The following is a 15,740-nucleotide window of genomic DNA, read 5'->3' as shown; positions in this document are numbered from 1 at the left end:
TTTTATTCTAGTCGAAGTGAGGAACGAGCAGTGAAACGAATTAAATCATTCTATTTACCTATCAGAAACTTAAGTTTTCTTAACTAATAAAGGGTTATTGTTTCAGATTTGAACGCTAAGGATAATTTCGGCAACACTCCACTCCACGTGGCTGTGGAGAACGTGGCTTTGGATGCCATTGAGTTCTTGCTTCAACAGTAAGTACTAAGTTTTGTTAAGAATATTGAACTATTAAAGTCACTGCTCGAGCTTTCGCATATGGAAGAAAGCTCGTCATAAAACAGTGATGATGATATTTTATAACTCTGTGGTTTTCCTTAATCATTTCTCTAATGAGTTCCATCGAGTATCTAAGTTACTATTGTTTGAAGAGTCTCTAGGTGTCGACAAAAGTTGTCATCTTTTAGCAACTTGGCGCGAGTAAAGGGTTTAAAGTTGGTATTTTCAATTTATTAATATTGAATAAACTTTTCATATCGTTTAAATTTTTCATCATACGATGAAATACTACGTAATTAACGTGATCAAGCGGTAGGTTTTCCACATTTTGAAATTGAAAAAGGCATTGAAGCGAAGGGCCAAATTTATTGCACGTGTCTTTATAATCTGTGAAAAAGTTTGTGATTGTATAAACAAGAGTTATGAAACTGTTTCAAACTTTGATTTGCAAAAGTTTACTGGACTTCATCATAACAAATGACTTTGTTACCAAATTGTTACATTGGTTACAAAGTGAAACCAAAACTGTTACAAAATTTTACAGAAACTTTCATGTTTCGTTCGAGAGCCTACTTTTATTTACAAAGTAGGTAAAAACATAAACTGTTTCGCAAATTGTAGTGTATTGTAACGTTACACGTGCAAACCAGTTAAATGTCGTTGTCAACGAGCGGTTGTCCAGTTATGCATCTTCATAATTCACTTACAGGATTTCTGCGTGAAAAGCTTCGTGTACTTACATTTTTACACGTGCCATGCAAATTAACTGATGCTGCCTTCTGTAACTAGATTGTTCTAGAAATATAACAGGAAATAAATAGGAACGTGTGTGGTTTATTTTCAAAATTCATGGTTTTGCAATTTGTCTTCGTATTCGAGTGCATGTTTTGCAGACGACTAACGATTACTTTAGAGATTTCTTTCGACAATGGATTTTTTGAACTTTCAATGCTTTTACAACTGTAGTTCAAGCGATGAAAAGATTTATTGAAAATAATTTCTATGTTATTTGTATCAATGACGTTTATTGAATTTTTTCGTTCGTTTTATTTCAGTCGAGTAGATACAAGCATCTTGAACGACAAAAGCCAAGGAGCTCTTCATCTGGCCACTGAATTGAATAGGGTAAGTTCAAGTAACTTAGATACAGTTTTAGAGTTATTTTGGATTTCCTGGTTGAAACTTAGTATCCGAAAACTTTATAAAACCATTGAAAGATAACAATTTACTTATGTACAGAAACATATTTGGTCGACTTTCACAACCACCTACTTATAAAACAATATTTTGACTCTAACTTCTACAACTTTATGAGACTTTTGGACAAAATTCTCCTAATTCAGGTCTCGGTCCTTCAAACTTTTACGAAGTATAAGGACCAATTCAACGTGGAGCTTGGAGGCGAGCACGGACGTACGGCTCTTCACTTCGCTGCGATACACGACCACGACATCTGCGCCAAAATACTGGTAATTTATACAATAATTCATATTGCGTATTCACATAAGTAACGTTATAATTGAAAATATCTTGAAACCTGGATTTTAAAGTCAGTAATCGTCAATGTGTACCAGGACCTTGGTAACTCTATCGAACAATCTCGAAGTTTCTTTAGACATCTCGAAGCTCTAGTAGGCTTGTTTATGGGACGTGTAAAAGTAATTTACCATAGTCATGCAACTCCATATTCCATAGACCATATTCCTCGAACTTACGTCATTGGATCGGGTACTATTCGTCACGATCCTATGGGCGAAGCAACCAATCTGTAACGGAGTCTACGTAGGAGGGAATTGACGCTCTGTCAATGTTACATTGTAAGATGCACCGTGTTTGTTTACACGGAGGAGTTACGGTCATTGTCAAGATTACTCTGCCTACCTGAGATAGACCCTGAGTGGTAGTGTATGATCAATCACTTTGTTGTTGTCGGCGTAGAGAATACATAGTGAGATGTTTGCAAACGAGAGTGTCTCTTCTCTTGTTTAGACGGAGGATAGTTAGTTACTTTACTGACAAAGTATTATGTTATTAATCTTTAAGCGTTACAGTCATGGATTGATTATATTACCTTTTCCGATTGGCAGTGAACTTAAGCATAATTTTAATTAGCACAACAAAAAAACCAGGACTTGGAAAGTGAATTTCAGTTTTAGTATTCAACTGAAGACAAGTATGTTTTTTTTCAAAATTATTATAATATTTTTTCAAAATTTTCCCTTTTAATGTCCTATTTCAGAGCACTTACAGCATTACCAAAACATTTTTATATTTATGCTAGTTTACATCGACACAGATCACAGACTTAGGCGCAGAGTGCAAGAGAGCTTGCAACAACGGGTACTACCCGATCCACGAAGCGGCTAAGAACGCTTCATCAAGAACAATGGAGGTGTTCCTCCAATGGGGAGAGTCCAAAGGCTGTACCAGGGAGTCGATGATATCCTTGTACGACAATGAAGGGAATGTGCCACTACATTCAGCTGTGCATGGAGGAGACATCAAAGCCGTTGAACTTTGCCTCAAATCTGGAGCAAAGATTTCAACTCAACAGTACGATCTATCTACACCCGTACATCTGGCCTGCGCTCAGGTACGTACAGTCTTAGTTACTAAGCTCTTAGAACGCCTATTATTAAGAACTGCACTGAAAGATTAAGTGGAAAACTTTGATTGAGTTTCTTCGGTACGCTTAGCAAAGTACGGTAGCACTAATCTTCTGAAAGCAAGCGGCTGAGGACGTAGTCTTAACGATTATTACTGAAGACAGCATATTTATATGGTTTATTGCTATACATTTGTTAGATCTTTCCATATTCTGAGACTGTTTATGTACTTTCCAGGGTGCCCTTGAGATTGTGAAGCTGATGTTCACCATGCAGCCAACAGAGAAGCTCGCTTGTTTAACGTCCTGCGATGTTCAGAAGATGACTCCAGTCCACTGCGCAGCCATGTTCGACCATCCGGACATCGTGAACTACCTTATCTCCGAGGGATCTGATATCAACCCTCTGGATAAGGAGCGCAGGTCGCCGTTGCTTCTCGCTGCTTCCAGGGCTGGGTGGAGAACTGTGCATACTTTGGTGAGTATCCTTACCTTATTTGTTGTGAATAAGTATGAATTATGTGGTCTAGATACAATGAAAACGTATTTGAAGACGTCTTCAAATGTTAAAGCCCTACAGAAAGCTTTTTCAGAATAATTAATATGTTATGGAAATTAAAAAAAGAAAGGTTTGAGATTTCCCTATGACATGTTAATGAACTTTTCGTCATTCAGCTATTGGTGACATAAGTACCTATTACGATTTTCTGAGATTAATGTCTTTAGCTAAATCAGGAACAAGACTGATGACAGGACATTAAGGCCAAAAATATTTTTTCTGTAAATGGCATTACATTAGCCGGAAATCCTAACATTCAACTTACAGACAGTTTTGATCTATTACCATACATTTAGGATTTTTTTCTTCATCTTTCGAAATTTTATATCAATACTAGCTTCTAGCTGCGGATTCGCCCGCGTGGTATGTTGATAAAAAGTGGCTAGTCCATGTATCAATCCAGGGAGTCAACTAACTACACACCAACCAATTTCAACCAACTTGATCCAGCCGTTTATGCATGAAAAGATAACAAACATACATTCTCACAAACTTTCACATTTATAATATTCGTAGAATATTAGAAGGTTTTGGTACAAAATGGGTATTGTAAACTGAGTTATGACATATTGATACTAGTTCGCAGTAGTCATAACTCCCGACCACTTCAGTTCGTTGCCGATGAAGTGTCCGATGCAGTGTGCTTGACAGTGTACAAATTGCCACCATATGTCATGCGACGTTCGTAACATTATTGCCGTATCGACTAGTGGTATTGTGTTAGGAATTGTTAAATACTTCTAACATATCTGCATCAATATAGATAAACATTATTTGTCTACAATTTTAATCTACATATACCTACTTATACATATTATATATATGTATATATATCCTCCGAGCCTTTTTCCCAACTATGTTGGGGTCGGCTTCCATATTATAAAGCTTAAGAAATGGTTTGCTGGAACGCGCGATTCTCATTAATCACCTAATCCGATTAGAAAAAAATATTTGCTTGTTAGAAAAGGAGGCTGTACCAAAGTCAATCTAATGGAATAATCATTATAAACAAGAGGTGCTTTTCTCAACAACGAAATATAGCGCTAAATATTGCAAACTATTGAGATTGCTGCGTTAGATTTTAGAAAAATATTTTCTCACCAAATTCATGACGCATTTACAATGTACATCGCGAAAACCATGTAAAAAAGGCACATATATAGGGAAAATGTTTTCTTTCAAACCCGCATAATCGATTTGATAATACCGTAACAAAGACCCTTTTGGGTCACCTTAATTTGGCGGATTTCACCCTCATTACGTGGCTTCGTGCGTTTATCTACCAAAAACTGTTTATACCAACAAATTACAATTAGCCTGCGCGCACACTGTTAGGAACATTTTTTTTTTTCAGAAAATTGTGAGTTTAATCAAAGTTTTTAGTCGGTCTGATACCGAACAAATTCCTAATCGTTGTTACGTGTGTACTTCCATTCATCTTCATACTGATTTATGAGCCCAAATCAACTATCGGCCGTCTTAATATTTTTAGTGTGCGCGCGCTCTTACTGACTTGGCTACGAAGTTGGCTTGCTCAGTAAATACAGAATATTTTTTGGCGTTATTATGTTTATAAAAGGGACATGGATTTTTCTATTTTGTTATTATTGTATGTGTAATCTTATTTTGATTACTATTTTTAATATGTGTAATGGTCAGATTGGTTTAATTGATTTCACAAGTATATCTTGGACATCTGATTATTAAGCGTACCTAAGTTTCTACAAACGCTTCATAATCAGATATGTATCGTTTTATGGTATATTTTTTTTAACGAAATATTGAAGTGAAGTAAACTAAAAAAGGAATATGAATAATTTATCTACTGATTTATGACGATCGTTTTTCAGATTCGTCTGGGTGCTGACATCGAATTGAAAGACATCAACTCCAGGAATGTTCTCCATCTTGTCGTGATGAATGGGGGCAGGCTTGAAGACTTTGCGGCTACCTGCAAGGTTAGCATTCAATTGTTTTGCTTACTAGGCATACATTATGTACCTAATATAGTGGTAAGCCGGTTTTATCGATTAACGGCCAGTTTCTTCATCAAAAGTTAAAGTTAAAGTTATGGCTAAAGTAATGTCTAAAGTAAAAGTAACGGTTAAATTAAATTTTTCTATTAGTTTTGCTGTCACTTAAGCCTTGAAAAAACGAATTTGACCGTTACTTTTACTTTAGACATTACTTTAACTTTAACTTTTGATGAAGAAACTGGCCGTTAGTGTCAGTTAGTTATACAAAAGTTAATCTTTTCTGCCATATAAGGGCTGATTATAATTTCAGCTAAAAGTTATGGTTAGCTGTCAGTTAAGCACCTCTATCTAACTATCTAAGACTTTATCAGTAACCAGTGTTGTATCTGTCCTAACAAAGCAATTACTGTTTCGATAGATAATTAAAAATAAATAACTATATTTTATTAACAAAATAATTTTGTAATAATGAAAACTAATAATGTGTGTTAGAAATAAAATAATGAATTTCTGAGGGACTTCAAATATACTAAAATTGTTTCACAGGTGTGTAAAAATAACAAGAATATTTCTTTAATTTATTTAGGTTATACAAGTATGTTGTTTGAAGTCGGCAGAAATAGTAAGTTTAGTAGTGTTCAATTTAGAAATACATATTTTGTTTTACTTAGGGCGTGGGTTAAGTCACATTGAAAGAGCAATGACCGGAAAAAATTGAATCAACATAAAATATAACTATAAAAAATTTAACGGACAACCACCAATAACAATAAACTCTATTTTTCAGAACAATAAAATTCAAATTTTTTTGTAAATTTACTCAAGCAAAAGTGCTCTCTTTAACACTCTTTCAGTGTGACTTGACCCTGCTAGTGAGATAAGACCTCTTGTCTTGTCTCTCGATCGATTAGTGCCCTTGAAAATGTTTGAGCTAAGTTCTGCTGATCTTTCGTCACTGACAGCCACCTATGTAGGTATTGATAAACACTGGTTTATAGTAGCACCTACACTGAGTGATTTTGAAACTACACTGTCTGATTATCTTGTTTCGAAATCTATAGTTTGAAAACACTGATTTTAACACTTATTATTGTTCACACGTACATTTTGACTTTTCTAAGTAGCACCAATGCAATATTTTAAATTGAAATACACCATAATAGTTTTATTCTTTTGTATTCGGAGCTAGTAAAAAACTTAAGTCTAAACTATCAAGTAAACTTACAAATAAAAAGGCATGTATGCATTTCATCTTTAACAATACTTTATTAACAAAATTGTCTAATACATCATCAGAAACCTTAGAAATTACCATCTCCACTTTCCATACTTGTAAATAACCTTCATAATCCAATTTCATGACCCCATTCTTCACTAAACAGTTAACGTTACAGAACCGCTGTGACAAAAGCCTGGCTCAACTCCTTAATGAGAAGGACAGTGCTGGATGCTCTCCCCTCCACTACGCCAGCCGGGAGGGCCACATCAGGTCTTTGGAGAACCTCATCAGATTGGGCGCTTGTATCAACTTGAAGAACAATAATAATGAGAGTCCTCTGCATTTTGCTGCGAGGTATGTGTGGGGTAACTTGTATGCTATTGCTTTTGCGTGTCTACCTAAATACATATGTTTGAAAGTAATATTTGCATATTTGCCAATAGCGATCCCATTGCTATAAATTTAAGTGAAGGCGTGAAGCCTTCCTCACCAACTAAAACTCTTCAAGTAGACAGAATGCGGTCTCCTTATAGGGCTTTGTAGTTAAGAATATCCCAAGCTCAAAATGATGCAAAAAGATGGTCAAACGTATGTAATAAATAACGTTATGAAATTATAATTCAACAACAATAAGTATAGTGCTTATCGCTTCTGAAATATCTACCAAAGATACTAGATTACTTCATCGAAATCATCAACATTTGTTCTCCTTTGCATATGCCAGCAAAACCAAATATATCAACCACTCACGTTTCCACCAACTGATTACAGATACGGGCGTTACCACACCGCATGTCAACTCCTCGACTCCGACAAAGGCACGTTCATCATCAACGAGAGTGATGGCGAAGGTCTAACTCCCCTTCACATAGCCTCTCGTGAAGGTCACACCAGAGTCGTGCATCTCTTACTGAATCGTGGAGCGTTGTTGCATCGGGATCATAATGGACGCAATCCCTTGCATCTAGCTGCGATGTCTGGGTACACTCAGACGATTGAACTGCTGCATTCAGTTCATTCCCATCTGCTGGACCAGTCTGATAAGGATGGGGTACGTACAATTTATTTATACTAATATAATAAAGAGAAAACCTGTTTCTGTACTCTGGAGGTTACAAAAGTACAGAACCGATTTCAAAAATTCTTTCGCTGTTTGAAAGATACACTATATTCGTCTGCATCAGGACCGCCGTCACAAATCACCGATCCTCTCGAAATACATATAGAGAGTTGCTACCTAATTGCTACCAGCTACCATTAGTTGCTACCAATTGCTACCCTCGTGGTTTTGAAGATATTCAGCATCCTAAGGTGACAGCCATTCTGATATCAGGATGGCTGTCACTTTACCAGTGTGAAGAAATGGCGCAAAAGTATTGAGTTTTTTTTTTCACCCAGAGTTGCTACCTAATTGCTACCCTCCAGAATTAAATTTTAGACCATAGAAAAACTCATTTTTATGAGTTTTTGCGCCTAACAAAAATAGATTAGCAAGTCCTGATGCAGACCTATATTCAAGTAACATAGGCTACAAATACATTTTATGTGTTTTTGCTGGGAAGGCCAACTTGTTGAATAAACTTCCCAGCAACACAATTATGTCTACATACAAAATATTAAAAACGTTATTATACAAAATTATAAAAAGTAACTAGGTACATTATACATATACATATAACATAAACAATGAAAACGGTGAACTAGGACCATAGTTCAAACATAAATATACACATTACCAGTACAGGTGACCAAATAATATGTAGTCAGCAAGACGACCTGGTATGCATACTAAACACATTGAAAATCCTATCATTTTTTAATATTATTTTAAAAATTGGTTAAAGTAATGATATTCACTTAAAGAGTGTAGCTAAGAACTTCGTACTATCTATTTGTTTTTTGATTTCTTCCGTCTACTGTTACAGAACACACCACTCCACCTGGCCACCATGGAGAACAAGCCGAACTCCATTGCTCTCCTCCTGTCCATGGGATGTCGCCTCAGCTACAACAACCTCGACATGAGTGCCATCGACTACGCTATCTACTACAAGTTCCCTGAAGCAGCTTTAGCTATGGTCACCCATGAACACCGGTATGTATTGTTTTCAATAGAAAAAGACAGTATAATGTAGAGATTATAAAAGATCACCTGTCACTACTATATTAGCTAAAATATCATAAAATTCTGAAATTTAGTAATTTTGGCTATTTTTTTTCATCAAATTTTATTCCGGTGGGCTTCCAGTATCACCACATGTATGCAATTAAGTGCAAATATTTCCACATCAACTTAAAAATGTTTAATTAATGGACCATCCATTCTTTACTATTACTATTTTATTAAATGGGAAACGATGACCACGATGAGATATTCTCTCCTATGTAAGTGTGACGCCATCCCGTTCTGTTTTGAGCATCGCGTTAAACTTCGCTCCAGGTCTTGCCAATAGTCTTCGCTTCGGCAATGATAGTCCACCGCCAAGTCTGCTTTGGACGACCACTTTTACGCTTTTCTTGGTGATTCCAGTATAAGGCTTACAAGCTAGCGAATCCAGCCCATTTGCGGCGTTTGATCTGCTGGTCGACGGGAACTTCGTTGCAGCGGTCCCATATATTACTACCTATCTAAGTTTAATATGTTTTCGGGCCTGTATATCCCGATTATTTTGTAAAAACATCGGTTCACGAAGACCAGGACTTTGAACAAGAGATGTCTTTGGTGACCTTCGACATTACGCACCCATAAAGCAATACGGTTTTCAAATTGGATCGGAATATTTTAAGCTTGACTCTCCGTGTCAGTTTCCGTGATTGTCATACGGGCCGCAAATGTGCAAAGGTGGCTCGAGATTTAAAGATTCGCGAAGTGATATCGTCTTTGCTTCCTCTAGTCTCTGACACACAACTGTTGAGGTAGGGAGAGCGGTGGAAGGTGGTAGCGAGGAAGCGGAAGGGTAAGCAGTTAGCTCCCGAGCCCCCTGCAGCCAAGCCTGCCGCTTTAGGGGACAGGAGGAGGAAGCTCGCTCCTCCTCCAAGAACCGAAGCCGTGGTGGTCACGTTGACCCCAGAGGCAGCGGAACGCGGGGAGACATACGAGTCCGTGCTGCGGCGGGCTCGTACAAACGTCGACCCTGCAGAACTTGGGGCTGGCAGAATTACGTGCCGGAAGACCCAAACGGGGGCTCGTATCTTCGAGTTCTCGGGGGCTCAACGCGGCACCAAGGCGGACCTCTTTGCGACGAAGCTCAGAGAGGCTGTCGCGGACACGGCCAAGGTGGTGAGGGCCGTTAAGTGTGTAGCTCTAGAGGTGACCGACCTCGACGACTCGGTCACGCAAGAGGAGGTGGTGGCAGCGGTTGCGGCGGCGGGGGGCTGCGCCGTCGCATCTGTCAAGGGCCGAGCCATTAGACCTGGCCGCAGGGGTATGGGCACTATGAGGTTAGAGTGCCCGGTCGTAGCTGCCAAGGCGGTTCTGGCTAAGGGCCGCCTCCCGGTCGGGTTTAGCTCGGGTGGGGTCTGAGTGCTTGAGGATGCGCCGATGCGCTGTTTCAAGTGCCTCGGCATCGGACACACCCGGCCTCTCTGCCCGTCCACTGCCGAGCGTGGGGAGCTATGCTTCCGCTGCGGAAAAGAGGGACATAGGTTGGCCAGCTGCGAGGCTGCCACCATGCATTGCGCAGTATGCGCTGCCAATGGTCGTCCATCCGACCACGTAATGGCGGGCAAGGAATGCCGACCGCCACCGAAGAAGGGCAAACTGCAGGCGCCGGTGCGGCCTGCTGCTGCCGCCACCTCTGAAACTCCAGTTCCAGTGCCGGCAACCGAGGGAAGCGCGATGAACACCGACTGATGGCTGGGCATCGACGACGTGTTCTTCAAGCGAACATCAACCACTACAGAGCAGCCCAGAGCCTGCTGGTTCAAACTAGGGCTTTCAATACCGGTATTACGGGATCCCGTAATACCGTGATCACGGATATATTTTGGTCTTTTTTCAATACCGGTATTGACGAGCCAATACCGTGATTACGGTATTACAATCTTTTTATAATTTTAATTATTGTGGTTTGTTGTAATAAGTAGCAGGAAGTTGTATTAAATAAGATAAATAACTACGTACTCGTAAGATGTCATCATCATCCTCCGAGCCTTTTTCCGCCAATCTACTTGGCAACGCTGCAGGGACTCCAGACAGAACAGACCATATATCAATCGAGTCAAAGGCCTTCGCATAGTCCACAAATGCTAGACACAGGGGCTGATTATACTCTTCGGTCTTCTGTATAATCTGCCGCACTGTGTGGATGTGGTATATGGTGCCGTATCCGCTCCGAAACCCAGCCTGCTCCGGTGGTTGGAATTCGTCGAGTATTCGCGCAAGTCGGTTCGTGATCACTCTTGAGAACAGCTTATATACGTGGCTTAGGAGGGAAATGAGTCGATAGTTCTTCAGCAGGGTTTTGTCTCCCTTTTTGAAGAACAGGACGACAACAAACTCCTACTCCACGCCTCTGGAGTTCTCCCTTCAAACAGGACGGCGTTAAAAAGCTTCTGGAGCTCCCCCAGTAGCTCTAGAATCCTCATTTCCGGGATCAGGTCGAGATGCATGCGATGCGTATAACCGGCCATAGAAGTTTTCCACTTCCGAAAGGACTGCCGGCACCGAAGAAATGACTTCTCCACTTGTTGTGGTCAGCTTCGTCAAGTGGCTTCTTCCAAGAGATTGTACGAACACCTTTGACCCCCGATTCAGCTCAATTGCTCTTTCAATGTCAAGAGTATTGGAGCACCGTAGGTCGTGTCGTACGTGCTTGTTGATCTCTTGGTTTAGAGCCCGCTTAGCTGACGAAGTGACAGGCGGGTTTTCACGTCGTTTCTTCATAAGCCCCAATGTCTCTTCCGAAAGCTTTGATTTCTTGCCCTTACGCTGCTTGTTACAGAATATCGACCCTTCCTCCCTGAGGATCTGAACCACATATTCGTGGTTCTGGTGTCGTTTCCAACGTCTGTTGTGATTTCCACGGCGGCAAATTTGACTGGAAAGTTTCAGATCCTGAAATGGTTTGGAGCAGTGTTGGTCGGAGCCAAGCCTTCATCAGACGAAAACGTTCGACCTTGAAGTTGATATTCAGAGAGCCTCGGACAAGTCGGTGATCGCTACCGGTATTAAACCTATTGATCAAGGAGACGTCTCTGACTATGTGCTTCTTGTTCGTCATGATGAAGTCAATCTCATTTTTAGTCATAGTGTCGGGGCTATGATTGGACGCTTTTTAAACTAAAGGATTGTTTTAAAAGTTTTATTCGATCTAAAATTAAACCCCGATTTCAAATTAGACGAATTCGATTTGACAATATTAAAAAATATTTACAACAGCCTTTCTGTAGTCAAAGTAACTGTATTAAAAATTTGAAAACGCAATGCCAATTTACTAAAAGCGGATATTGCGCTAAAATTTATGTTGACGAAGTTAGATGGTCAAGCTTGCAAGCAATGACTTACGTCAAAATCTTGCAAAATCACTTCGAAGTCGCATAAAGGAGCTATCTGGAATATTTCAATATTAGCATGACCGACAATACCGTGATCACGTGATCACGGTATTGAAATTTTTAATACCGGTATTGATACCGGAATTGAAAAAATCCGGTATTTGAAAGCCCTAGTTCAAACCTTTGCGGAGTGGTTGGTGGACGTGGCGGTTGTTGCCGAGCCGTACTCTGTCCCTCGCAGCTGGCTGGGAGACGACAACGGCTTAGTTGCTTTGGTAGCACGGTCTTCCACGGATTCCCCCTCCCTCTCACTCTTAGAGAGGGGACCGGGATACGTGGCTGCCGCGTGGGGTGACATAGCCCTAATAGGGGTGTATTTCTCCCCAAACCGCCCTCTCACGGACTTCGAGAACTTTCTCGAAGTGCTCGCCAGGGTGGCAAGCGGAGTGGTGCAGCAACGGGTGTTGGTCTTAGGCGACTTTAACGCCAAGTCGGCAATATGGGGTAACCCAACCACCAATGCCCGAGGACGAGAGGTGGAAACCTGGTCCGTGTCATCCGGTCTGTCCCTCCTGAATAGGGGAACAGTTCACACCTGCGTGCGGCGGCAGGGGGGCTCCATCGTGGACCTCGCCTTTGCATCCCCTTCTTTGGCGGCCTGTGTAGTGGACTGGCGGGTGGAGCTGGTGGAGACGCTATCCGACCACCGATACGTGCGGTTCGATATTTCCACCCCGGGCTCCCAGGGGACCCAGGAGGGTCGATCGCACTTCCCACGGTGGGCGCTCTCCCGCCTAGACCGGGAGGCCGCCTCGGAGGCGGCTTTCGTCCAGGACTGGCTGTCTCCTCCTGTAATAGCCCGGGATGTGGACGCCACAGCGGTCCAGTTAAGGGTCTCCCTGACCGAGGTGTGCAACTCTAGCATGCCTCGGTCTCATCGTCCGCCTCCTAGACGCGCCGTTTATTGGTGGTCGGAGGAGTTGGGGGATCTTCGGGCCGCTTGTGTGGCGGCCAGGCGGGCCTACACAAGAAGTCGGCGGCGGCGCCTTCGCGACCTCGACAACGAGGACCGCCTCTATGCAACCTACATTGAGGCCAAGTCGACGCTGACGGCGCAAATGGGCACAGCCCAGGATCGCGCAAGGGCGGAGATGCTTGAGGGCTTGGACATTGATCCCTTTGGGAGGCCCTACAAAGCGGCACGCAATAAACTGCGCCCGTACGGTCCCCCAGTTGCCGAGACCCTCGAGCCATCGTTGCTGGATGGGGTGGTCCAGTCCCTGTTTCCGCGCAGGGACAACTTCACTCCACCAGTGATGAGCGCCTCGCAGGGTACAGCTCCATCGGCCGAGGAGGTCCCGCCGGTTACGGAGGACGAGGTAGAGAAGGCAGTTTTCTGCCTGAGGGGGAAAAAGACGGCCCCAGGTCCGGACGGCGTCCCCGCAAAGGTGGTGGCCATCGCCACCTCCCAGATGGGAGAAAGGTTTCGGGACCTATTCAGTGCGTGCCTGACGTGTGAGAGGTTCCCAAAGCCATGGAAGGAGGGCCAATTGTGCCTTCTTCGGAAGGAAGGGCGGCCGGTGGACTCCCCATCGGCATACCGACCCATCGTTTTACTGGATGAGGTCGGTAAAATGTTCGAGAGGATCCTCGCTGCCCGTATCACCAGACATCTGGGCACAATCGGCCCGGATCTAGCGGACGCTCAGTTCGGTTTTCGAGCTGAGCGTTCGACAGTTGATGCCCTGTCCCGACTCAAGGGCCAGGTGAGGGAGGCAATGGATGCGGGAGATGGACTGCTGGCTGTGTCATTCGACATAGCCAATGCCTTCAATTCAATTCCCCACTCCACCATACTGGAGGCCCTTCGCTTTCATGGGGTGCCTCCATATTTGCGGGGACTATTGGCGGACTACCTGAGGGACCGTACAGTCCTCCTTGTGGACAAGTCGGGCCAGCTCCGACGTTACGCCGTCGAGTCCGGTGTCCCACAGGGTTCAGTTCTAGGGCCACTTCTGTGGAACATCGGATTCGACTGGCTTTTGCGGGGCAACCTCCCACGTGGCACGTCTGTCATCTGCTATGCAGACGACACCCTCCTGACGGCCAGGGGGAGAAACTTTGGAGAGGCAGCCAGCTTGGCTTCGGCGGGCGGTTCTCAAGTGGTGGAACAGACAGAAAAGGAAGAGGTGCGTGAGGAGGCAAGGGAGGCAATAACTCTGCACTGGGCCGAAGATCTTGCCTCGGCAACGTATGGTCGCTGGACGCTGGATGCCATCGGGCCTGTCCTGAACGGATGGCTCGATCGGCGGCATGGGTGCCTTTCGATGCGTCTGGTGCAGGTGCTGTCCGGACAGAATCTCCCGCCTAGGGCTGACGGTGGCGCTGCACAAGACCGAGGCCGTGTTCTTCCATGGCCCTCGGCAGCACCAACCGCCCGACGCCCATATCCATGTGGAGGGTGTCCGCATCGGGGTGCAGCCCCAGATGAAATATCTGGGCATAGTGCTCGACAGTAAGTGGTGCTTCAGAGCACACTTCAGCGGCCTGTCGACGCGCTTGATGAGGACCGCGGGCGCCCTCTCATGGCTCCTCCCAAACATCGGGAGACCCGGCGACCAATGCCGACGACTATACGCCGGCATACTCAAAAGTATGGCACTGTACGGGGCCCCAATCTGGGCAGACTCACTGTGCAGTAGGGTGAACGCCGCTGCCATCCGCAGGCCACAAAGGGCCATTGCACAGCGGGTGTCGAGGGCGTACCGCACGGTGAGCTTCGCGGCGGCGTGCGTTCTGGCGGGAACTCCTCCCTGGGAGCTCGAGGCTTGGGTGCTCGCCAGAGTGTACGACTGGACGGCGGAGCAGAAGGCGCTAAACCGGCGCCCAGACCCGACAGAAAAGGAAGAGGTGCGTGAGGAGGCAAGGGAGGCAATAACTCTGCACTGGGCCGAAGATCTTGCCTCGGCAACGTATGGTCGCTGGACGCTGGATGCCATCGGGCCTGTCCTGAACGGATGGCTCGATCGGCGGCATGGGTGCCTTTCGATGCGTCTGGTGCAGGTGCTGTCCGGACATGGCTGCTTCGGATCGTACCTGCATCGGATTGGGAGGAGGCGACCCCACAGTGTCACCACTGCGAAGCCACGGAGGATACGGCAGAGCACACACTCCAGGTGTGCCCATCGTGGGCTGAACCCCGCCGCGCCCTGATGGCAGTGGTCGGGAACGATCTCTCGCTTCCCAGCGTGATTGCTGCCATGCTGGGAGGTGAAGAGACATGGGAAGCGGTAGCCTCCTTCTGTGAAGACATCATGTCCCAGAAGGAAGCTGCGGAGCGCATGCGGGAGAACGATCCTCTCGCGGTGCCGCTCCGTAGACGAAGAAGGGGCAGAAGACGGCGAATACAACCTCCGTCCCCATCCGCCCCGGGGGGTGATCAGCGGGCGACAGGCGCGGGGGCGCCACCGCCTGCATCACAAGGATCAACCCCTGCGCTCCGGCCATTATAAGGATCCATCCCCACTAGGGGGAGGAATGAGGGGCCTGCCGTAAGGCGGGCAATCGCCGGTGGGGGACTGGATGCCATAGATTCCCAGACCCCCTCCACTCAGGCGAGGTCGGAGTGCCGCTGGGCCTTTTTAGTGGGTATACCGGGAACGTTTT

General features: G+C 44.4%; 1 protein-coding gene across 15 annotated transcripts in view; it reads left to right on the top strand.

Moving 5' to 3' along the window:
• Positions 1-15,740, top strand: part of LOC110373018 (transient receptor potential cation channel subfamily A member 1) — a 113,386-nt gene that overhangs the window by 89,434 nt on the left and 8,212 nt on the right. For 8 of the 15 annotated variants that reach the window (XM_049838812.2, XM_049838798.2, XM_049838807.2 and 5 more), the window contains 9 exons: positions 107-197; positions 1,275-1,344; positions 1,563-1,688; positions 2,516-2,812; positions 3,063-3,302; positions 5,234-5,341; positions 6,742-6,932; positions 7,350-7,629; positions 8,504-8,673. In XM_049838812.2, coding sequence (XP_049694769.1) covers positions 107-197; positions 1,275-1,344; positions 1,563-1,688; positions 2,516-2,812; positions 3,063-3,302; positions 5,234-5,341; positions 6,742-6,932; positions 7,350-7,629; positions 8,504-8,673 — 1,573 coding nt within the window. The remainder of the gene's footprint in view (positions 1-106; positions 198-1,274; positions 1,345-1,562; positions 1,689-2,515; positions 2,813-3,062; positions 3,303-5,233; positions 5,342-6,741; positions 6,933-7,349; positions 7,630-8,503; positions 8,674-15,740) is intronic. The other 7 variants (XM_064043168.1, XM_021330105.3, XM_049838833.2 and 4 more) reach the window with 1 other exon arrangement.

This window comes from Helicoverpa armigera, chromosome 1, assembly GCF_030705265.1.
Source record: "Helicoverpa armigera isolate CAAS_96S chromosome 1, ASM3070526v1, whole genome shotgun sequence".
NCBI classification, from domain to species: domain Eukaryota; kingdom Metazoa; phylum Arthropoda; class Insecta; order Lepidoptera; family Noctuidae; genus Helicoverpa; species Helicoverpa armigera.
The sequence above is the reverse complement of the archived record's forward strand: the minus strand, read 5'-3'. Positions and strand labels throughout refer to the sequence as shown.